The sequence below is a fragment of the Pan paniscus genome, chromosome 21, assembly GCF_029289425.2.
Source record: "Pan paniscus chromosome 21, NHGRI_mPanPan1-v2.0_pri, whole genome shotgun sequence".
Classification (NCBI taxonomy): domain Eukaryota; kingdom Metazoa; phylum Chordata; class Mammalia; order Primates; family Hominidae; genus Pan; species Pan paniscus.
The window spans coordinates 51,936,661-51,961,130 of NC_073270.2; the positions used below are offsets into that span (position 1 = coordinate 51,936,661).

The 24,470-nt window shown below is 52.9% G+C and overlaps 1 protein-coding gene across 3 annotated transcripts in view; it reads right to left on the reverse strand.

The window, feature by feature from the left end:
- The window catches only part of CDH22 (cadherin 22), a 134,744-nt gene that overhangs the window by 22,907 nt on the left and 87,367 nt on the right, over window positions 1-24,470 (reverse strand). For all 3 annotated transcript variants that reach the window (XM_034947216.3, XM_034947215.3, XM_063600884.1), the window contains 4 exons: window positions 20,197-20,364; window positions 16,384-16,577; window positions 13,696-13,949; window positions 2,780-2,916 (listed from right to left, as the gene is read on the reverse strand). In XM_034947216.3, coding sequence (XP_034803107.1) covers window positions 2,780-2,916; window positions 13,696-13,949; window positions 16,384-16,577; window positions 20,197-20,364 — 753 coding nt within the window. The remainder of the gene's footprint in view (window positions 1-2,779; window positions 2,917-13,695; window positions 13,950-16,383; window positions 16,578-20,196; window positions 20,365-24,470) is intronic.

Genomic DNA, 24,470 nt, shown 5'->3' on the forward strand with positions numbered 1-24,470 from the left:
GAGTCAGGCAGGCTGGGGTTGGGAACCTGGACAAATGACTTCGCCTTGCTGAGTCAGGTTCCTCATCCCCACAGTGAAGATGGCAGTAGAATGGACACCCCTTAGGGGTGAAGATTTCATGAGCTCATCACAAGAAAGGGCCCGGAACAGAGTCAAGACCGACAGATACCATCAACTGAGCACTTACTAAGCACCAACCACTAGGCTAAGTTCTTCCCATGAGCTATGCTGTTTGATCCTTCCACCAGCTCTCTGAAGCAAAACCATTCCTTTTCCCATTAATTAATATCCTGGGTGAGGAGTGGGCAGGGGCTGGGGATCACAGCTCAGAGAAGGGGGGTCTCGAGCCCAGTGGCTATTCTTCTCCTTTCAGAGATACATCTCCTTCCCCACGGTCAGTTACTGGGGTTGATGGATGGGATGGGGGTGGGGCTCAGACAGCAGAGAGTGCCCAGAAAAGGGAGGCCATGCAGCAATGCCGTGGGGACCAAGCATGCCTGGTCCAAATCCCAGCTTTGCCAGTGCACATCTTTGGCAAGCAAGTTTCCAAACTCTCCAAGCCTCAATTTTCCCATCAGGAAAATGGGTGCTAATCATGCTACTGATCATAATTCAATAAAGTATGTGCTGGAAAGCATCTAGGCCAGGATATATATATATATATACACATATGAAGCAAAAATTGTAAAATGTTTGTGGAGGAGTACCCCTCCCCCGATTCTGTCTCCTATGAAATGGCAGCCTTACAGGCTTCGTATGCTATTCTAGCTGCTTTCTGAAAGAGACCCACTGGATAGAAGCACAATGCTTAACCCAAGAGGAGATTGTTGCTGGTGGTGGGACATTGGGCTGGTGATAGACTGGTGGCAGGGGTGGGGGGAGGGGGCGGGGGGGCGTGTATCTGTGAGTAGGGAGAGGAGGCATCCCTGCCCAGCAGCCAGGCCAGTCCTCCCTCACTCCATCTGCAGCCCAGAGCCTCAGTTGCTACCCAGGGAACAGGTTTGAGGAGGCAAGGAGGGGGAGCTCTCTTCCCCCAAGTCCAGCCACCACTTCCTCTCCAGCCACCTTTGTTATCTCCCTTTCATGCGGTGGAGGAGTGGATTCAAAGGCTCCAGAGCAGCAAGCACTGAGGTCTGAGCCAGCTTTGTATTTCCTTTTAAACTGCAGTTGAAAGAGACGAAGGGAACTTCAGCCTAGGGACTTCCTCGACCCCAGAATGGGCCAGTGGGGCCTGAGAAATGGGGGGATGGCAGCTAGGGGAGGAGGAAGAGGGCTGGCAGGAGGAGCTTGGGTCAGGAGGGGCCTGGGGCAGAGGGGCCTGGGATCCTGATGGGCAGAGGCAAGTTTGAATGTTGCCTACCCGCCTGCAGCTCAGAGACTCAACCATATTCCTGTTGTCATGATTGCTTATTGGTGGCTCTGTTGATGCCTGAGACCTTGAGGGCTGATGGGGTAGAGAAGCTGGGAAAGCGGGTGGAGGCCATGACAATGGCAGTGTTGCTCTGGGCATGGAGGAAGCCCAAGGGCACTCCCCCTGGCCTCTCTCCTAGTGCTCTCAGCTCCTCACCTCCACAGCCTTACTTACCTGGATGCCATGTCTCAGGGCTCTCTCTCTTTCTCTCCCAGCTCACATTTCTCCCTAGCTGCACCAAAAAGACACACACACACACACACACACACACACACATATATTCTTCCAGAAACTCAGGCCAAACACCCTGGAGTCATCCTTGACCCTTCTCCATCTCTCCCCAGGACATCAGCCCATAAGCAGATTCCACTGGCTCTATCTTCAGCCTGTATCCCAAAGCCAGCCACTTCTCACCTCCTCCTCCCCTCCTCTGTAGCTACTGCCCTGGGCCAGGCCATGGTCCTATCTCCCAAGCACTATTGCTTTCAGCTTCTAGCTAAGGCCCCGTTTCCCCCTCAGGCTCCAGGCTCTTCTCAATGCAGCTGCCAGAGGTACCCTGACGGAGAACATCCCTCCTCTCCCCAAATGCCTCCAATGACTCTAACTTCATTTGGAGTAAAGTCCAAAGACTCTCCAGTGACTCTGGCTGACCACGCTGCCCCTCATCAACCACACTGGCCTCTTTGCTGTTCCTCCAACGTGCTTGGCAAATTACACTGCAGGGCCTCTTTGCACTGGCTGTTCCCCCTGCTTGGAATGCTCTTCCTCCAGATGTCAGCATGACTCCCTCCCCTTTTGAGGTCTTTGTTGAAATGTCTTTTCCTCATCTCTTAGATGTTCCCCTAAGAGAAGCAATGCACCTCCTCCTCCCAGTTCCCTTTCCCAGCCTCCTTCTCTCCTTGTTTCTTCTTAGCACTTAGCATCACCTGACATATTATGTCCGTGCTTTCTCTCTGTTGATAGTCTTGTTCTCCCTATGAGGACAGAAGCTTTTCTGTCATGTTCAAGGCTGGATCCCCAACCCCTAAAACAGGGCTTGCACGTAGCAGATGCTCAATTAATGATGAGAGAAGAAAGCCTAGTTTGAGACCAGCCCTACCCCCTTGACTTGGAACCAGCCCTACTCCCTTGACTTGGAACCCTGCTGGATCTTTGCTCGCACCCATCAGCCTTTGCCCTCGCCTTCACCCCTGTGAGATCTTTGTCTAGTTTCTTTCTCTTCGCACCATCCCCAACCTTTGGCCCCTCCCCCGTGGGCTTTGACTGACAGTGCTGCCTTGGCTCTGCCCCCAGCCCTTGGCCCCTCCCTTCAGCTTTTGCTCCTGGGCCCCATATTTGCCCTTGGAGGGGGCGTGGCGCCCAGCTCACCCGCCTCCATGGCCAGCACCGTGATGTTGTGCCAGCCGGCCGTCTCGCGGTCCAGCCCCTTGCCAGTCACGATGGCGCCTGTGTCCGCATCGATATCGAAGATCTGGTCCAAATCTGATTCGCGGTCAATGGCGTACCTGCGGGGGGCAGGGCAGGGCTGATTGAAGGTGCCCCAGTGCCAAATGGAGCCCATGTCCTTTTCTCCCAACCCCACTCCAAGAGAGGGACCGCCTGCCTTGGACACACACAAGGGGCAGAGAAACGCCTTGCGACCGAGGAGGAGCGGGAAGCAACTGGGTGTGCATTTCACTTGCACGGGTAGCTGCTGTGACCATGGGCAGCCCTCAACCTTTCTGAGCCTCAGTTTCCTCAGTTGGAATGGAGCTAATAATTTGTACCTGCAGTTGTCGTGAGGGTTGGAAGCTGGCAAAATGCTTGGTACAGTTAGACTCACTGATACTCTCTTCTTTCTTTTCTTTTCTTCTTTCTTTCTTTCTTTCTTTCTTTCTTTCTTTCTTTCTTTCTTTCTTTCTCTCTCTCTCTTTCTTTCCTTCCTTCCTTCTTTCTTTCTTCTCTCTCTCTTTTCTTTTTTGTTTATTTATTTTATTTTATTTACTTATTTTTTGGAGATGGAGTCTCACACTTTCGCCCAGGCTGGAGTGCAATGGCGCCATCTTGGCTCACTGCAAGCTCCGCCTCCCGGGTTCACGCCATTCTCCTGCCTCAGCCTCCCGAGTAGCTGGGACTACAGGTGCCCGCCACCACACCCGGCTAATTTTTTGTATTTTTTAGTAGAGACGGGGTTTCACCGTGTTAGCCAGGATGGTCTTGATCTCCTGAGCTCGTGATCTGCCCGCCTTGGCCTCCCAAAGTGCCTGGGATTACAGGCGTGAGCGACCACGCCCGGCCCTCTTTTCTTTCTTTCTTTAGCCAGGGTCTCACTCTGTTACCCCGGGTAGAGTGCAATGGTGCCATCACGGCTCACTGCAGCCTCCATCTCCTGGGCTCAAGCCATCCTTCTGACTCACTGAGCCTCCCGAGTAGCTGGGACTGCAGGTGCGTGCCACCACGCCCAGCTAATTTTTTTTTTTTTTTTTTTCAGAGACAGGGTTTTGCTATGTTGCCCACACTGGTCTCGAACTACTGAGCTCCGGCGATCCGCTCGCCTTGGCCTCCCAAAGTGTTGAGGTTACAGGCATGAACCACTGCACCCTGCCGATTCTTATCTTTCCCTAAGAGGTGCCCCTGGAATTGAGCTTGAAGGCAGAGACCGGGAGTGTGGGTGGCGTTCTGGGCAGGGGAAACAGAAGGTGCAAAGGCGCGGCGGCTGAGAATTATCCCAGAAATGGCAAACACTGCAAAATGGTTCGAACCGGGAAGTGGGGAGAATTCGGCACCAGAACACACCGGCACAGCACAGTTGGCGTGTACTGGGGAGCCAACGGGGAATTTTGAGCAGGGGAGAGGGGGGCAGTTGTGGCATTAGGAGGCTTCTCTGGGGGCCGCGGCGTGGACACGCCCAGGGACACGCGCTGGGCGAGTGCCGTGGGAGGGGGCCTGGGGACACGGCCGCCGGCTCCTCCCGCCTGCGCAGCACGCGCGAGCTAATCTGCAGCTTTTCCGTTGCCGCGTGAAAAAGCCCTTTGTTCCGCCTTCTTCCCGGGCCTTTGTGTGGCGGCTCCAGGCCTTAAAGGCCCGTGTCCAACACATGTCTCGGGCGGCGGCGGCCCAGAGAGGCCTCGCCAGCTCCGGCCGCCGCTTCCCCATGCTGATAACGCTGGTGGGGGCGCCGCGAGGCTGCGCGCGGACAAAGGCCTCGAATGCCAAGCAAGCGCTCATTGTGCGCCAGGACAAAGCAGCCTGGTAAGGCGGGGCCCCTGCGCAGCCACCCGGCCCCTCCCACAGGCAGGAGGAAAGGGGCCTTTTTGTAGCCTCCCAGAGTGGGGAAGGGAGGACCCCAGAAGCATTGCCTGCTGGGGACCCAGAGCCCTGAGATGACCCGTCAGTGAGGCCTTGGCTGCATTGCCAAACCTCTCTGGGCCTCAACTCCCCCATCTCTGAAATGGGGATATTGACACCCAGTGGGACTTCGTGGGTCTGAAAGCAGTCAGAGCTGGGTTTGAATCCTCTGCCACTGATTCTACCTGTGTGACCTTGGGCAAGTCACTCCTTGGCTTCTGTTTGCTCACCTGAAAAAAGAGGATGACTCCTACTCACCCCACATTGTGGTGTTAGAGGAGGGGCGGGCATACAGGACAGTCCTTATGCTTTTCATGTTTACTGTCCTGGAGGTGAATGCCTATGGCAAACTATAAAGGGCTGTGCCTATGGGTGTAGTGGGCATTATAAGCCGATCCCCTGAACCCCCAGTTTAATGCTCCATACTGTTCCTAAGCTGCTAAACCCGTATTCTTCTTGCCCCTGGCCACCTTGAGTCCCGCTAGCCTGGGTGAAAGTACGTGGGGAGGTTCAGACCCACGATTATAATTCCTCCCTAGCATGCACCTAACAGTTTGGAGCCTGCTTCTCCCCCAACCATCCCTCCATTCATTCCTTTATGCCCTAAACACTAATTGAGTGCCTTCTCTGTGCTGGTCTGTGCTAGACTCTGGGGATAAAGTGGCAAGTGAGATAGAAGAGGTCTCGGTCAGGCATCTTATGAGGCTGATGTGATCTCCCCCATTTTACAGATGAAGACACTGAGGTCCAGAGAGGAAACTTGCCAAGCTTAGAGCTGCCAAGTATGGTTGTACAGGTTGTGTCATGCACAAAGATACCAGGCCGAAGTGGGGAAGCGGGGGTGAATTCCAGCGAGCCTTCTGCTTGCCCAGCCACGTGTCCTAGACCAGGAAGTATCAAAGGGGGGCCTGTTTCTTATTTATACAAAGGTGACAATGAGCTAGTGATGCCGATGCCCTGCTCAAGGGTGTACAGTGACTCTGTCACAGAACTGAAATTTGAAACCAAATTGGGGATTATCTCCAAGAGTTCATTTTTTTTTTTTTTTTTTTGAGACGGAGTCTTGCTCTGTCGCCCAGGCTGGAGTGCAGTGGTGCGATCTCGGCTCATTGCAAGCTCTGCCTCCTGGGTTCATGCCATTCTCCTGCCTCAGACTCCTGAGTAGCTGGGACTACAGGCGCCCGCCACCACGCCCGGCTAATTTTTTGTATTTTTAGTAGAGACGGGGTTTCACCGTGTTAGCCAGGATGGTCTCAATCTCCTGACCTTGTGATCCGCCCACCTCGGCCTCCCAAAGTGCTGGGATTACAGGTGTGAGCTACCATGCCCGGCCGCCGGAGTTCTTTTTAGCCTGACCGACAGCCCATCCAAAGTTGAACCAGCCAAATCCTCGATGCATGAAGCTTCAGGGTCCCCTTTGCCCCAGCCTGGCCCCGTCAGATATCTGAGTCCAAAGGAGGTTGAAGGAGGCTCTTGAGCATCAGCTCAGCTGGAAAGAACTTTGGAGACCTCCTCCCATTCTACAGGTGGGAGGATAGAGGCCAGGAGAGGACCAGAGACATGACATAGCCTGGGCTTCTGATCCCTCGTCAGGGCTGGGTGAGAGGCCGGGCTGATGGGAGGATGCCAACTGCCTTCTTGTTGTTTCTCCTCCCTTCTTGGCTCAGAGCTGTCTCCTCTCTCCTCCCTCCATGCTGCTGCTGCTCCTCCTCCTCTTCCTCCTTCTCCTTTTCCCTGTTTTTCTCTTTTGTTCTTTCCTCGAGGGGAAGGGAGGGGCTGGAATCTAAATGGAGGCAGCTGTTCCCAAGGCCATAGGGCGGGGGCAGTGGGGACCCGCCATTAACTAGCTAAAGACCTGGGGCTGGGGGTCAGTTTGGCTGGCTGAGCCCAGGTGTTTTTGTTCCAGCTCAGGGAGCCAGAGAGTGAGTGGGAGGGAGGGAAGCAGGGAGGGGTGGGAGGAAGCAGTGTGTGGCAGGGGCTGTGGCCTGGCAAACTTAGGGGTGGAGGGGTGGGGTGGGGGCGAAGCTTGTGCAGCTCACGTGTAGTGCTCGCATGGGTTGTGTATTTGGTCTGTGTTGTGGGTGGACAGTGTGTGTTTTGTGTGGCGTGAATATGTGAGTGGTGTTCCTGTGTGTGTGAGATTGTGCATTATAGTTGAGCAGCGGCTCAAGAGGCAGCAGCTCAGCCCTGGGTCTGGATCCAGGTCTGCATTGCCCCCAGGCAAGTCACTTCCATCTTTAATTCCCAGCAAAATAGAGATGATAATCCTACTTTGTAAGTTGTCGGGAGAATGAAACGCATGTAAGGTGCCTAGCTGAGTTCCAGGAAAATTACTCCATGAATGGGAACTATTGTCACTCTAATTATTATTCAGAGATGTCTGGCAGGGAGTACACAGGAGTCCCCCCAACCCAGTGTGTGGCTTGCATGCCTGGGGGCGGGGAGGTAAGATGTGGGGACACAGTAGTCTGAGAAGGACAGGAGGAAGCTGTGGGTCTAGAAGGTTCTGCTTAAATTTTGCAGTCCTACTTCTCATTTGGTGACAACAACCTGAAGGGCAGCAAGGGGAACTAGAACAGGTGAGGCTGGGGGAATAGGGAGAGAATATAAGTTTGTGGCAGCTCGTGTGTGTGTGCACCCACACATGCAAGGGAGGCCTAGGAATGGTGCTTAGGGGTACAGATCTGATGCCCATCTGCCTAGGTTTGAAACCTAGATGTGTGACCTTGGGCAAGTCACCTAATCTCTCTGTTCTTCAGTTTCCTCTTAAAAATGGAGATAGTAGGCTGGGCACGGTGGCTCACACCTATAATCCCAGCACTTTGGGAGGCTGAGGTGGGAGGATCATGAGGTCAGGAGTTTGAGACCAGCCTGGCCAACGTGGTGAAACTCCGTCTCTACTAAAAATACAAAAAATTAGCTGGGTGTGGTGGCATGTGCTTGTAATCCCAGCTACTCATGAGGCTGAGGCAGGAGAATCGCACGAACCCGGGAGGCAGAGATTGCAGTGAGCCAAGATCGCGCCATTGCACTCTGGCTGGGGAGATAGTGTGAGACTCTGTCTCAAAAAAAAAAAAAAAAAAAAAAAAAAAGAGAGAGAGATAGTAATACCTACCTCACAGGCTGGTTGTGAGGTTCGGACAAGTGACTACCAAGAAATCCTTAAGATGGTTCTTGGTGTACAGACTAGCTCTTACTTTTCTTTGTTGAGCAAGACTTTGTATCATGAGCTCTTCGAATCCTAAGATATTGTCATCACTCTCATTTTACAGAGGAGGAAACTGAGGCTCGGAGAAGCCAGGTATCTTGCCCTGGGTCACACAGGGCTAGTTAGTGGCAGAGCCAAGCTCCCATGTCTGTTCAGAGCCGGAGGTCTAACAGCATCCTCTTAAGGAGCCAGCCAGGTACACCTGCTAGCATTTCTGTGTTAGCAACAGCACAAAATGCTGCTGTTGTCAAGGTTAGGGTGGAGAAAATGGGGAGGGTGCTGCTTCCTGGCTGGGGTGCACGTGTGGTTTTCCTCTACATAAATATGTGCATATATAATGCATGCAGGCATAATAAATAGGGAAGGCTGCAGGCTTATGCACATACAGGGTTTCTGGTGTGCCTGTGTGTGAGTGCATGAACATACATGCAGCTGACTGAATGATGCAGCTGCCGCCCAAGCTGCTCGTGTGTGTGTGTCGGGGTGTAGTTCGGGAGCCTCTTCCAAAACAAAGCAGCCTGCCTCCTGCTCCACTGTCCCAACCAAGGGATTCCTTTCTGCTCACTCCACCCTATCTGTGACTCTTTTCCCCCACTCCCTTTAGGCATATACAGAAAAGCCCACACATGATGCCTGGAAAATTGTATGTGGTTAACACTAGTTGCAGAATGAAAGGGAAAAAATGGGTGTGCAGACCACCAAGAAAAATGGGAATGACCATTTCTTGAGGGCCTGCTGTATGCTAAGCACTTAATCCTTCTTCCAACCCTGAGAGCACCAGGCACAGAACTTGGTATGTGGTAGACATTTAATACCTATGAATGAGGCACATACTATTATGATGTCTATTTTAGAGATGGGGAAACCGAGGCTCAGAGGGGGTGCATTGACTTGCCCAAGACTCCACAACTGAGCTGGGATTTGAACCCGGGTCTCCTCTGATTCCAAAGCCCTTGCACTTTCTGCTGCACCACACTGTGGAGTGCTGGGTGGAGAAAGGAAGTGTTCGCTTCCTCTGCTGCAGTGTGGACTAGCTGTTTTTGATGCTCAAAGGAGACTCACAACGGGGCTAGGTAGGAACATGGCTGGGCTGATAAATGGCCAGTCTATCTGCAAACCTGCCTAACTGAGAGGTGGGCCCATCTGAGCACTTTCCTCCCTCCTTCTCAAGCCTTCTAAGGCTTCCCACTGCCTACAGGATAAAGTCCCACTTCTTCATGTGGCATTCAATGTCCTTCGCAGCCTGTCTCCAAGTGCTCCCTTGTCCCTTGTCGTGAGCTTGTCCAGCTGGTCTCGCTGCTCCTGAACTTAACCTCCTGGCTCCATGATTCTGTCCCTGCCATCTCTCCTCCCCATCACTCCAACCTGGGGCACACTCTCCCCATTCCAAGCCTTGTCCTCTTCATCCCCCTGCAGGGGCCTTTTGGGGCAAACCTCTGTCACTCCCCTTCCTGGTGCATAAACTACTCACCCCTCCCTGGAGCTCCTCAAGCCCCTGCCTCAGCCCAAGCCCACTTGGACCTGGACCTGTCACTGGATTCGTTCACATGGGCCAAGCCTTCCCACTGGCCCATGTCTGAGGCCATCATCTCTGTGGCCAGTGCACAGGGGAGGACGCTGCACCAGTTTAGGAACTGCACTAACCACAAGGAGAGTAAGAAGCAGGAGTGAAATGGCCAAAGGCTGGATTCAGGAAGTGGTGAGTCATGGGTCAAACCCCGGTGCTTCCCCTTTTGAGCTGGGTGGCCTTGGGAAGTCATTTCCCCTCTCTGACTCTCAGTTTCTTCGTCTGTCAAATGAGTACAATACCCTCTGAAGGGTAAATGTAGTAACATGAGGCACCTTCTACTATCTCCAGTGCAGAGGCTAAGAAAAATCTCTCTGTACTGTCTGCTTTCCTATAATTTCCAGGCACTCACCGTGCCCTGCAAACCATGCTAGGCAAAGTCTCCCAGGATGCCACCTCATGTCTTCATTTCCAGGGACACGCCAAGCTAGTTCCTGCCTCAGGGCCATTCTACTTGCTGTTCCCTCTACCTGGAATTCTTTTCCTCACATTTTTGCATGGATGGCTCCCCATCATTCTGACCTCAGCTCATGTGTCACATCCCTGACCACTCAATTCAAAGTGGCCCTCTGTGGCCCCAATCCCTCCTTATCCTATCACTCTATTTTCTTCATAGTGCTTTCAGCAGTTATTCCATTTAACCATTTGCTGTCTGTCTCTCTGCAGGAGAAGGCAAACTCCACGTGGGCAGGGATCCTGTTTTATCATCTCTGCTTCCTCACTGCACAGAACAGTGCCAGGCACAACTCAATGCGGAGTTGCTGCCTAAGCCTGTGACCCTGAGAACGCAGGTGCTGCCAGAATGGAACCCTTAGAGCGAGCTGGACTCTGGCAGCACACATGGCCTGTGAGGACCCCTTCTCTGTCTCCCACAGACCCTCAATGGCCTCCCATTTCCATTTTTGTACCCCACAGTCTGGGAGCTCCACCCCAGTTCTGTCCTTGGCTGAGTCATCTTGGTGTCCCCAGGCCTGGCTCAGGGCCTGGCATGGAGGAGGAGCTGGGTAAATGTTTGTGGTGTTAAATTGGACCAGTCTCCAGCTCCTCACTGCCTCCACATCTGAGGAGCCCCAGGGAAGGGGCCGGCAAAGAGAGATGAAAGAAGGTAAGAAGCAGGTTTCAAAGTTGGCCCTTTCAGTGCAGATAAAAGCAGGAGGGAAGGGAGCCAAAGCGGGGAGGAGGGAGAGGACTGAGAGGGGGCATGGAGAGTGGAATTGGAGAGGAGGGGAGCCGGCAGATGGGAGGACTGACCTGGGGCCAAGGACTCGCCTCCCACTCCGTGTTCTTACCTCCCTGGGAGAGCCTGCAGAATCCTCCTCCCCTCCCTGGGCCTCAACTCCCAGACAAACAGAGGTGACAGTGCCCTTCCTAGAGAGGTCTGGGCCCAGGCCAGAGGCCAAGGGGGTTGTTCAGAGACTATGCCACCAGCCCGGGTGGAAGGGAGTGGAGGAGTTCAGAGGCAGTGACAGGATGGCATTGGCAGCGAGTGTAGTGAAAGTAGCGTGGGCATTCTCGGCTTCAGGACAGAGTCTGAGCTCCTCAGCCTGCCTCTGAGGCCCTGTTAGACTTCACTTTTGTGCCTCATCTTCCCCAGCCCCCTGTAGCGATCACAGTCTGCTCTTCTCCAGGCACACCAACCACTCCTCTGCCTGTATACCTCTGCACAAGCTGTTCGTCTGTCTGGAATGTGCCTCCCCTAATATTTACACCATACCCAGATACCTAGGTCAGGTCAATTCCTGCCTCCTTCAGAAGTCTTCCCAGACCCCTGGGGCTATCTCCCAGTCTGAGAATCCATGAACAGTTAAGCAGGATAGCATCTGTGTGTCTCACTTAGGGCTGCCATGTAAGGTTGAACAGGCTGTGCACTGCACAATCCTGATAGAGCCATTCAGACAGACAATGACGGAACGTTGCCCTCTGGAGTTGCACAATGCAGAGGTCCTCAAATAAACTTTCCCTCCCCCTCTCCTCAATGCCCAGCACAGGGCTAGGCTCATAGTCAGCTCAGGGGTTACTCATTGAATAGGTACAGGGGTTTTGGGAATGAATCAGGGAGCCCCAGTGCCTCCTTCCCATCCCTCTAACACTGGCCATCCCCCCAGCCCCTAACCTCCTCCTCTGGATCAGTTTCTTCTACAGCCTTTCCTCCCTCTTCTATCTGAACATCTTCCAACCTAGGCTACTGTCAGAGACTCCCCAATACTTACAGCTCCCAGACCCTTCCAGGGACCCCAGCTGCCCCATCCCTGCTCTGCCTCTGGCTTGCCTGTGTCTGTGTCTATTTCTTCCCTTTTCTGGTTTCCTCTCCAAGGTGCCCTTCTGTTTCCACATTGCCAGGTCAGTCCCTCTTGTCCTCTTTTTATGGGCTTTTCTTTCTCTCCAGTCTCTTCCTCTCATTGTTGGTCTCTCTACATCTCTGTGAGTCTGTTTTTCTGCCTCTTTTTTCAGTCTTTATTTTTATTTTTTAGTTTATTTTAATTAATTAATTTATTTATTTATTTTGAGACAGTTTTGCTCTTGTTGCCCAGGCTAGAGTGCAATGGTGCAATCTCGGCTCACTGCAACCCCTGCCTCCGGGTTCAAGCGATTCTCCTGCCTCAGCCTCCAGAGTAGCTGTGACTACAGGTGTGCGCTACCACACCCAGCTAATTTTGTATTTTTAGTAGAGACGGGGTTTCACCATGTTGGTCAGGCTGGTCTCAAACTCCTGACCTCGGGTGATCTGCCCGCCTCGGCCTCCCAAAGTGATGGGATTACAGGCATGAGCCACCACGCCCGGCCTCTATTTTTACATATCATTAATTCACCACATATTCAGCACGTGTCCACTGAGTGCTGAGGCCTGGGCTAGGCCCTATGGGTATAGTGGTGAACAAATAGACGTAAATCCCTACCCTCAGACAGCTTACCTTTCAGTAGGAGAGACAAAAAAGGTAATCAGAAAAGCAGGTAGCATGTCAGATGGTGATGAAAGGTAATAAGGAAGCAGCAGAGGAAGACAGGGGATAGGAAGAGTCAGGGCTAAGGGTTGGGGTGGAGTTGAAATTTTAGGAAGAGTGGCCAGAGAAGGTCTCACCGAGAAGATGACTTTTGAGCAAAGACCTGGAGGAAGTGAGAGAGCGAACTATGGGGGCTATTAGGGCGAGAACGTTCTAGGCCGAGGGATCCGCTGTAGCACAGGCCCAGAGTGCAGGTGAGCGTGGTGTGTTTGCAAGGCTGTGAGGGGGCCAGTGTGGCTGCAGCAGAGTGGACTGGAAAGGAGAGGGAGGTGTGGTCTGAGAGGTTCAGGGAGGCCAGAGCTGTCATTGTAAGGGCTTGGGCTTTTATTCTGAGCCTAGTAGGTGTCTTTGGAGGGCTTGGGCAGAGCAGGGCCAGGCTCTGGTTCACATTTGAGCAGGATCAGGCTGGCTCCTGCAACAATTCTAGGTTAAAGAGGGGTGAGGACAGAATCAGGGACACCAGCAAGGAGGCAACTGCAATACTCCAGGCAAGAGAAAACGGTGGCCCGGACCGAGGTGGTAGCAGCAGAGGTGGTGAGAAGTGGTCAGATTCTGGATCCATTTTTAAGGTAGAGACAGCAGAATTCGCTAATGGATTGAAGGGAGGCATGAGAGAATGAGAGGAGGCAAGGATGCCTCCAACGTTTTTAACCTAAACAACTGGAAGGATAGAGCTGTCATTCCCAAGATGGAGATAACGGCAGGCAAACTGGTGTTTTTTTTTTTCTTTTGATGGAGAGACCAGGAACCCAGTTCTGAACTTAAGTTTGAGGTGTCTAGCGGAACACCAAGGGAGATGATGAGAGGGAAGGGGGTGCAGGGAGAAGACTGGGGGAGTCCTGGGCACAGGGATGGCCCAGTCGAGAGATCAGGCAGCCAGCAGCGCGGAGACCCCGCCAGTGCAGTGCCCGCCTCTGTGTCTGTCCCTCCTGGTTCTCTCCCTTATTGGCCTGGCTCGCCTGCCTGTCTCATTGACTGTTCTCACATCTGCTTCCTTGGCTCTTTGGCTCCGTGCCTGTTTCTCTCCACCCGTGCGCCTCTCTCCGCGCCTCCCTCCCCCACGCAGCCCCTTCCTTCGGCCCTGCCCGCCCCAGCCCTCCTCCCCTCTGCCCGCAGTCTGTCCGCGGGGGCGATGGCGGGATAGCAGGCAGCAGGCGTCGGCCCCGGGCGGGGGTCTCACCGGACGGGCCGGTTGGCGGCGTCGGGGTCCCGCGCCGTCACCACGCCGACCAGGGAGCCCACCTGCGCGTCCTCCTGCACCTCCAGGAGGCCGGAGGGCGGCCGGAACTCGGGGGGCTCGTCCACGTCGGTCACGGCCACGCGCACGATCGCCTGGTCGCGGAACGTGCCCAGGTCGGCGAAGCGGGGGTCCACGAACTTGTTGAGGGCCTCCAGGATCACGGTGTGCACGGGCTGGGATTCGAAGTCCAGGCGCTGGGGGAGGGAGCAGAGGGCCGGTTAGTGGGTGGGGTCTGGTGGACACTGAGGCCTTCACGAGGGAGGCCAAGGCAGGCGGGGTTGGCCCAAGGTCACACGTTGTCTCAGCAGGGGCGGCAGGGATGTTTGGGCTGCATTGCAGAACTGACCCAGACCAACCCGGTGGGTTACGGGTGGAGAAACTGAGGCTCCTCGAGGACAGTCTTGCCTAAGGACACAGCCACTCCAGGCTAACGCGCTGAGCACCCAAACTTCCTGCTTCCCAGCGCAGTGTTGGCGGCATATTTCATTAGCTTAGTTCACGAACACAAAGCACCTACTGTGTGCCAGGGCTTTAAGTATATTAACTCAACTTGACATCAACCCTAAGAGGCTTGTATTCTTATGATCTGATCTTACACATGAGGAAAACGAGGCCCAGAAAGGCTCAGTAACTTGCCCAAGTCACCGGGCAGTGAGTGAGTCCCTAGCAGAGCCAGGATTCCCTGGTATGCAGGAGTTAGCAACTAATGTGAGTTGAGCCCGATAAGCCGGGCTGCCTTAGAGCTTTCCTCTGAGATCTGGCTAAATCCATGCTGAGCCTGTGCTTCTTATCGGGGGGTGCTAATGGGTGACCCTCTGATGAATGAGCTCCATGGCTGTGTGTTAGCTCTGACCGTCTAAAGACACTGCCTATAGCAATGAAAAAGCCATGTCATGGAGCTGCAGGGACCTCAGCTACATGGTGGGGGAGCGATCTGATTGGCAAGAGTGACCTTCCAGGAGACTCACAGGCAGGTGCCTGCCCTGTGTATGGGGTCCCCCCATTGCTCTCAGAATCCCCCACCCCCGACTTCTCCAGCAGCAAAAACAGCCGTGTCCTGCCTCCAGCCTGTTGCCTGGGAAATCAGGATGCAGGGAGGCAGGCGGTGGCCTGGCCTAGGAGTGAGTGATGGACTCTGGAGCCAGGCCATCAGTCTGCTCCCTGAGCCATCACTGACTCCGCAGAGACACCCTAGGCGCCACTGCTGGAGTGGGCGGCAGGAGGGGGCCTGAGAGCTGGGGGTGGGGGAGATTAAGCAGCCCAGGGGATGAGAGCAAATGCTGTGCTGGAGTCCCCAGGCTGAGTTTGAAGCCTGATTCTGCTGCTCTGTGAAGCTGGGTTTCTCTGGGCCTCCAATTCTCCATCTGTAAAATGGGCTCATCTAACAGTTAAGGATGAACGGAGATCAAAAGACTGAAAATCACTAGTGCTTAAAAAAGGGAGATTCTAGAGCTGGACCCCCTGAGCCTGTATCCCTACTGAACGATACTAGATGCATGGCCTTGGGAAAGTTACCGAACTTCTTGGGGCCTCAGTTTCTCGTCTATAAAATGAATGATAACAGCATCTCAGAGGGTTGATGAAGGGATCAATTGAGTTAATACGCACAAAGTAGTTGAAGGGTGCCTGGCACGTGGCAAGCACTTTATCACAAGTAGTAGCTATTATATTATTATCCTCTGGAAAGGAGCTGAAGGAACTGGGCATTTTCTCTATCCTCAAGCCCTCAATGCCAGGTAAAGAGCGGGTCGTTATGTGCTTGCTGAGCGAAAGAAGTACTGTCGAGGGCAGATGTTGGAAGGCAGAGCTCAGGCTGATAGGCACAGATTTAAGGAGACAGATGCCGGCTGAATGGGAGGAAGAAGAGCTGGACAGTGGCAGAAAGTGAGCATTCTGTCGCTGGAGATATACAAACAAAGGCCTATGACCACTTGTGGGCCAGTGCAAGGGACTTAGACCTCCCATGGGAGAGTGGGGTCGGAGTGGGTGGTCTTAATGGCCTTTGCAGCCCTGAGTTGCCAAGCCCCTGACCAAACCCTGGAAGATGGATTTTTGCCTCTTTATTTGACCTCCCTAGGGATCGCTGAGTTTGCAGTTTTAGTTTCTGGTTCCTGGGCCAGCCAGTGGGCAAGGAAGGCTGTTAGACTCAGGAAGGAAAGAGCTTTGGAGTCACCAGACCTGGGTTCAAATCTCTACCATGTGCCTTACAGGTGTGACCTTGGGCAAGCCCCTTTACCTCTCTCAGCATCTATTTTCTCAGTTATAAAAATGAGGATAGTAACCTCAGCTTCAGAGGGAAACATGAGGATTAAAGGCAATGAAGAGTGTGAAGAGGCTGGCAAGGATGTGAAGCACACATCAGAGTGTTTGAGGGTGTGGATTCCCATCTGGATTGAACCCTGGCTCTGACAACCAGCTGTGCAACCTCAGACAGGTCGCTTCACCTCTCTATGCCTGGTTTGCAAAAGGGGAATGATACCATCAGTGTTTTTCCAGGTTGGTCCTGGACCTCTAGAGAGAACTAATCCATTGAGTGGAGTGAGGTGGGGGTATTCAGCTGCCCAGAGGCCTCCCTGATCCTCCCGCCCCTGAGGCCTGCCTCCCCCATTCCTCCTGAGGCAGCTGCACCTTCTGCACTACGATGATGGCCTCCTGAGTGTCGCTGTCTGTGGTGACCTTGAACACATCGCCGCCGCTGCCGCTCTCGTCCTTAAGGTGGTAAGTCATGTCTGTGTTCTCTCCCACGTCTGAGTCCTCAGCCTTCACACGTCCCACAGCCGTTCCAATGGGGGCTGACTCCTGGATGCTGAACTGGTACATCTCTGTGGGGGACACGGCCATGAGCAGGGATGAAGGCAGCCCCTACCCCAGCCTCTGCCAGCAGTGGGGGAGGGGACAAGGGGGCCCAGGTGAGCCTCTATGGAGGACAGTGCCTGAAAGGGGCTCTCAGCTTGGCCAGAATGGGGGCTGGGAGAGGAATGTCCCCTGCAGAAGTTTGGGTGGCAGTGCAAAAGGAGGGTTTAAATTCTGACCTTTGGGTTTATTCACTGGTTGATTTGGGAAAATGCCTGCAGTTCTTTGGGCCTCAGTTTCCCTACCTAGCCAGTGACAGGGACAGAGCAGCACAGTGATAAAGGCCAAGACTCTGGAGTCAGTCCTAGCTGTGTAACCCCGAGCCTCAGTTTACTCATCTGTAAAATGGAAATAAATAATGATGGTGCCTTCCTAACAGCTGTGTGTTTATGGCAACTAACTTAGATGATGACGCCTGTAACATGCTTAGTACAGTGCCTGGCACTTGGTAGCTACTCAAGAAATAGAATAAATTGTGTTAAAATGGTGGGGCTTCATACTGATTTTGCTGTTGATGTTAACGGTAGTTATTCCTTCATTTCAATGTATACATTGAGCACCTATGATGCCCCCAGACATCATGCAGTTCTAGACACTGCGGTTACAGCAACAAATAAAATGGACCAAAATCTCAGCTCTCATGTTGCTTTCCTCTTAATAGAAAGGGAAAGACACTAAACAATCACATCAGTGAAACACATGGTATGTCCAACGGTGATAGGTACTTAGGAGAGAGATAAAGCAGGGAAGGTGTGGGAGTGCTGATGAGGGTGTTGCGCAGTTTTAAATAGGCTGATCTAGAAAGGCCTTGCAGAGAAGATGACATTTCTGCAAAAGTCAGAAGGAGGGGAGGGAGCGAGCCAAGCAGATATTTGGGAAAGAGTATTCTAGACAGAGGGAGCAGCAGGTGCAAAGGCCCTGAGGCGGGTGCTGTGCCTGGCATGTTAGAAGAATGGCAAGATGGCTGTGTGGCTGGAGGGGAGGAGCAGAGGGGAAACCAGAAGGAATGAGATCAGATGGGATGGAGGCTGCAGCTTGCTCTCCAACCAGAGCTGAGGTCGAGGTGAGGATGACTTGCTAAGTGATGGGCCAGCCTAGCTGAAGCAGGGTCTGTGGGGATGTGTCTCTTGGGGGCTCCACAGGTCTTGGTAACCGTTGCGTGGAGTGGCTGCCTCTGATTCATCCTCATACAGCAGCCGGGGTGGGGCACTTTCTGAAATACGAGATGAACATGCCACTCCCCTGCTTTAATCCCTTTTATAGCTCCCCATTGCCCTTGGGATGGAGTTGTGCAAGTCCCTTGGCCTGCCCTACAAAACACTGCCTGGCCCCTTCTGGCTTCTCCAGCCTTATCCTCCAATCCCCACTCCATCTCTAGCTTCAGCCTTGCTGAAGTTCTTGTGATTCTGCAACTGACTCTCTCTCACCTCCAGGCATCCCCTCTCTGCCTTTGCCTTCCCAATTCCCGCTCTGCCTTCTAGTCTCACTGAATGTTACCTCCTCCAGGGAACCTTCCCAGACCTCCAGGCTCTGCTCCTGTGCTCCCTTGGCCCCCAAGCTTATCCCATTGTTAGAATTACTGCATTTTTACTCTCATTTTCTGTTTATTCTCTCTCTTGGGTATGAGCTGCTGGAAGAAAGGGACCACATCTCTTATTCATCAGGCATTCCCAGTGCCTGGCAGAATGCCAGGCTGTCGCATAAATGAAATGTGTGAGGGACTAGTGAGTGTATGAATGAAAACCAGCATGAGTTACCAGTAGACACTCACCAGATTAACACAAATCAAAGAACGTGACAGTACCAGGAGTCAGTGAGGATGTGGTACAATGGACATGTACGTTTCCTCATGGGGGGAAACAGTTTGGCTTTATTTGGTAAAGTTAAAGATGAGTACATCCCATGACCCAGCAATTTCACTCCTCTGTATCCATAGAGAACAAGTGCAAATGGGCACCTGGAGACCTGGGGCAACAAGGTTCAAAGCAGTCTCCTTCCCAATGGCCCCAAACTGGAAATAATGCCAGTGTCCACCACCCCCAGAATAGATAATTATGGAATACTATACAGCAAAGAAAATGAATAAATTACAGCTACCAGCAACATAAGTTCATAAACACAATTGTGAGAGGTAAAAAGCAAGACAAAAACAATTTGTATTGTATGATTCATCCCATTTATATAAGGTTCAAAAATGGATGAAATTAGACTTGTGACTGGTGATGCCTGCGTAGATGAACAGACTCAAAAGATGACCATCACAAAAGCAGGTAGTGGCTAACTGGAGGGAGGAGTTGGGGAAGAGGCTATGATCAGGAAAGGGCATATTAGGGCTTCTGGGGTCCTGGCTGGTGGTCATAGGATTGTTTGCTTTATAATTATTTGTTGAACTGTTGTTTTTGTGTGCTATAGTTCATGATAAGAAAGACGGAAAGAAAAAGAAAGGAAGGAGGAAAGGAATGACGAGCAGGAAAGCAAACCTTCTAGGGGCCCTGGCCTCCTCTCTGCTCTGCCCCACCTCTTCCAGTTCAGAGCTCATTCAGAGCCTGGCACAAGTGGGCAGAAGACTGGGTGGGGGTGCATCCCACCCATGCCACCCGTCTGCATGGGGCTGCCTTCAGGGGCTGGGGCTGGGCTGGGAGATTGGGCAGTGGGATGGCTTCTGTGCCAGGCTCCCTGGCACCGGGAAGCCAGTTGGTGAGCTCAGCTCACTCCACTCTGTGTCTGAGCTGAGGCTGTAGGCCGCAATGATGCTGCGCTCTCAGCTAAGGGATTGGATTCCCTTATCTCTCGGGGGTCAGTCCCCTGTGGCGGGGCCTAATGTGAGAGCAGCAGACCTCAAGTAATGACTCACCCGATAGGAATCAGCCCAGCTCCTGCGGCATTTAGTCTCTGCCAGCTTTGGTGACTTCCCTGTCGTGGCTCTCGGCCTGAGCCTGGGACAGAGGGGTTGGCTGGGCTGATAGGGAGCTGGGAGGCTGGGGCGGAGACATCCCCCAACCCCCGCTGTGCCAGCAGAGGCAGAGGGTGGAAAGGCCTCCTAATTCAGAAGCACAGAGTCTCGCTACCCAGGCTCAGAGGAGGAGGGAAATGCCTGTCACTCAGACTTAGTTTTTCTCTGCACAACCTCTATCTGTCTGGGGGCTGAGCTGCCTCTGCCTAGATCCCTGGGTGCCCCCTTTCTCCCCAATACCTTCCCTCTGCAAGCCCAGGTCAGCGGCATGGGATGGCCCAACAAGTGGCTAGGGGAGGGGGCAGGGGTCAGTGAGGGGTTGGAGGATGGACGGAAGGGTGGATGGGTGGGGCTCCCCCTCTGCCGGAAGCAAGAGGAGGTCTGGGAAGGTGATGGCGTGTTACTTGGCTCTGTGGAGCATTGGACAGCCCTGGGGTCTTTCTTGGTAGGAAGCATGGTTGGAGGGGGGCTGGGGGATAGCTGGTGGCTTGGGAGGACAGGCAGACAGACAGAAAGAGAGGGGGAAGCCCTTCTTTTGGTGGGAAGTCTAAAGGGAAGCTGGGGTCAGCAGGTGGCTTGGATGGGGTAACAGACAGACACACAGACGCGCCTTCCTCTGGGAAGGCCTCACTCACTCTGCGGGAAACGGGGCGGGTTGTCATTGACGTCGGTGACTACGATGGTGACGGTAGTGGAGCCCGAGAGGCCACCCAGCTGACCCGCCATGTCTGTGGCCTGGATCACCACCTCGTAGCGCTCCTGGCTCTCGCGGTCAAGGTCAGGCACAGCCGTCCGGATTACGCCTGTGGGTGAGTGAGGGTGAGGCCAGGGCGCCCCACACCACCTGCCCACTGATGTGGAGACCCCTGTACAGGCGGGATTCAGACCCTGTGACTCCTGGGAAAATTAAGCTCAGGAGGAGAGTGGGCCACACAAGGACATCCATGTGTCCACCATGTGGGACAGGGCTCAGTGTACACCACACACACTCACACACGCTCATACAGATACAGATACACATGCCCACACAGATATACTCACACATGCTCACACACACGGTCACACAGATAGACTCACACACTTGCTCATATGGATGCAGATACTCACACATACACACATGCTCACACAGATGCACACACATGCTCATATACTCACATACACTTCTACAGATACATTCACACAGGCTCACACAGAATAACACACACAGGTTTATTCACAGGTTTATTCCCAGATACATTCACACACACACAGATACACACAGATACAAACAGATACATTCACACACACAGATACCTTCACAAACTCATACACACTCCTATAGATACACTCACAAACACATACTCATATACCTTACAGATCCAGACACATGCTGCCACTCATACACTCACAGACTCACACAGAATTACATACAGGCCTATACAGATCACCCACACATATACCTGCCCATGCAGAAATGCACATGGGCTCAGATACACTCACACATCCATACAGAAACACGCACACTCACACCTGGCCATCCAGATGCACTCTCGCAAATAACTCATACTCACATACACACAAACACACAAACACATAGATACACTCTCAAATACACACTCAACGATCCACACACATTCACACATACTCTCAAATACACATCCTCCCACACAAACACACACAGACACACTAACATATACACACACACTCTCATACACACTGTAACACATACACACGCTGAAATACATACACTTTCTTTTTTTCTTTTTCTTTTTTCTTTTCTTTCTTTCTTTTTTTTTTTTTTGAAACAGAATCTCACTTTGTTGCCCAGGCTGGAGTGCAGTGGCGCGATCTCAGCTCACTGCAACCTCCTCCCGGGTTCAAGCAACTCTCCTGCCTCAGCCTCCTGAGTAGCTGGGACTACAGGCATGCACCACTATGCTTGGCTAATCTTTGTATTTTTAGTAGAGACAGGGTTTTGCCGTGTTGGCCAAGCAGGTCTCAAACTCCTGGCCTCAAGTGATCCACCTGCCTCAGCCTCCCAAAGTGCTGAGATTACAGGCGTGAGCCACTGCACTTGGTCTCAAATACATACACTTTCAAACACACTTGCTCACACACATTGCACCTGCATTCTCTCACACACAGACACAACACAAAAGCAACTGTGTGACTCCCCTGGGCAACCAGTCCCACTTTTGGGGCCTCTGTTCCCCCACTTGACATTCTATGCATGAACCAGGCCTGTGTCAGTAACACACAGCCCAGAGCCAGGCATGGAGCAGCAGCTTGGCGGGTGTGAACTGGACCCACGTCCACACTCATGTACACTCACTATGCTGTCACACTCACCTGTATACACACACGCAACGTAGTTCACACATTTGTGGAGTATGGACATAAGAACACATACAAAGTCCCTTACACACATGCACACTCATAGCTACCACCTCACATTCTTATTCACACCCCCTCCCACAACCAAATTATCCCCCAGCCTTAGAGGCGCACCCCAACCCTCTCCAGGCCCTAGATCCTCTATCCAGGCACCAGCTAATCACTGAGCAGACAGTCCTCCAAGCTGTTATTGGAAGCAGGGAGGGCAGCAGGCGGGGGGGTGACCGCAAGATTAATTCTGCTGTGGGGAAGACTGGGCTTCTTGTCTCCCTGCCAGTAGAAGAGACAAGGGTAGGGCGGGGGAGTCGATGAGGCATTCAGAGCCTCTCCCACCACCCACTCCAACCTGCCGAGCACCAGGTGGTGACAGGTGGTGCCCGGGGCCTGTGCGCCAGGTGGAGTCATGCACCAGCAGCCCCATGCTGCGCCCCATAAAACCCAAGCTCTGACACCTGATGTCCCCCAACAGTCCCCAGACTCCCATACAGGCAACAGAATGGAAGGAGAGGCTGTAGGGCGTGTGTGTATGTGTGGTGTTTGTGTGTGTATTTCTGTGTGTACCTGTGGTAGGTAGCCAGAGGTGGGGCACCTAAGGGGTGGTCCTGCTTTCGTGGGATCACATGCAGATATGGAATGGGTATTCTGCCTAATCAAGGGTCACACAAACCATCTATCAGTGGCCTTCTCAACACCTCAGTAGGCCCCCTCCTGACCCCTTCTCTACCACCACTGGTCTTCCCAGGAACAGGGGAGTCTTGGCAGTGGATTGCCTTGGGATAGATTCCAGATCTGCCATTTCTTTGGTCATGTGATTTTGAGCTAATCCCTTCACCTCTTTGAACCTCAGTTTCCTTATCTGTAAAATGGGACAACCACCATACTGACTTAAATGACAGGATTTCTCCAACTTGGCACTGTAGTCATTTTGGGCAGGATAATTCTCTGTAGTGTGTGTGTGTGTGTGTGTGTGTGTGTGTGTGTGTGTGACCTGTATGTTGTAGGATATTTAGTAGCATCCTTGGCCTCCCGCCGCTAAATGCCAGCAGCACTAACCGTCGCCTTAGTTCCAAAACTGTCTCCAGACATTGTCAAATGGACCCTGGGGCAAGATTGGTTGAGAACCACTCATATAGGATTTCATCTCATGAGAATTACATGTAATAAAAACAACTAATGTTTATGTGCATTTGCTCTGTGTCCGGCATTATTCTAATCACCTTAGGTGAATTGCCTCATTTAATCCTCTCAATATTCATATGTGGAAGGTGCTGTGATTATACCTGTTTTATAGATGAGGAGACAGAGGTACGGAGAGGCTAAGTACCTTGTTGAAGGTCACACGTGTAGAAAGTGCATAGCCAGGACGCTGAGGCTTTGCAGCCCTGGACAGCAGGGGCTGTACAGGGAAGGTGGGGTGTGTCATATTCTCCACCCTGGGGGGTTGGAAAGAGAGAACGGAAGGCAGACAGAGGGGAGGAAGAGAGCGAAGGTGATGGACAGGGAAGAGGAGAGAAAGAAGAAAAGGAGTCCCAGGGAAAGAGAGACAGGGAGAAACCTAGTGAGAGACAGGAGGAAAGAGACAGAGAGGAAGGGAAGAAAGGAAGGTAGGGGAGGGGAAGGGAGGGGAACAGACAGAGAGGGAGACTGAAAGGGACAGAAAAAGAGAGAAGAGAAGATTGTGGGGGGAGGTAGATAAACCAGAGAGAAAGCCAGAGATACCCAGAAAGAGACAGTAAGAGAGAAACAGAGACCTAGAGAGAAACAAAGAGGAAGAGAAAGAAAGGAGGGAAGAAAAATGGGCAAAGAACAACTGAGAGAGTGGGAACAGACATACAGAAAACAGAGAGGGAGACGCAGGAAGGGTGAAGAAAGATGGTGTGGGGTGGGGAGGGGAGGGCAGGTAGGCTTACAGTGCAGCAGCCACCAGGCCAGGGAGCAGGGGATCCCAGGCGGAAAGGTGGAGAGGGAGTGACTTTAGCCGAGCACTTGCTGTGTGCTAAGCTTTGTGCTGGTCACTTGCCATCCAGGACCTCAGTGAATGTACAGGATTCGTGGTAGGATGTGGAGTCACTGTGTATCTATGGGCTTGGGCACCAAAGGCTCAGTGTCCCAGCTCTGAGTGGGGGTTGGAGCAGGGGCCTGGCTCCACCTCTGTGAGTGAGAGAGGCTCCATGTGGCTGCCTTCTTTGCTGTCCCTGTCACTTCCAGCTCCTGAGGAACTGGGGACACGACACTATTCTCACTTGGAAACTGGTCCTGAAGCCTTGTGGTGTGTAGGATTCAGGTGCCATCTCTGGGTGTGTGTGAGTTGGGCCCCCTGGGCCTTGTTCTTGGGATCCAGGGAACAGGGTAGGTTGCTATGGTGACAGTGCCCAGTGAACCACACCTTCCGGTATCCACGCCCTTGGGTCATTCCCTCCCACACTGACTCTGGCCAATGGGACATCAGCAAGTGTGCTTTGGCCAATAGGACATCAGCAAGTGCGACAAAAGCAGAGGTTTGATAAGCCCCTGTATGCTGCGGCCTGTCCTCTTG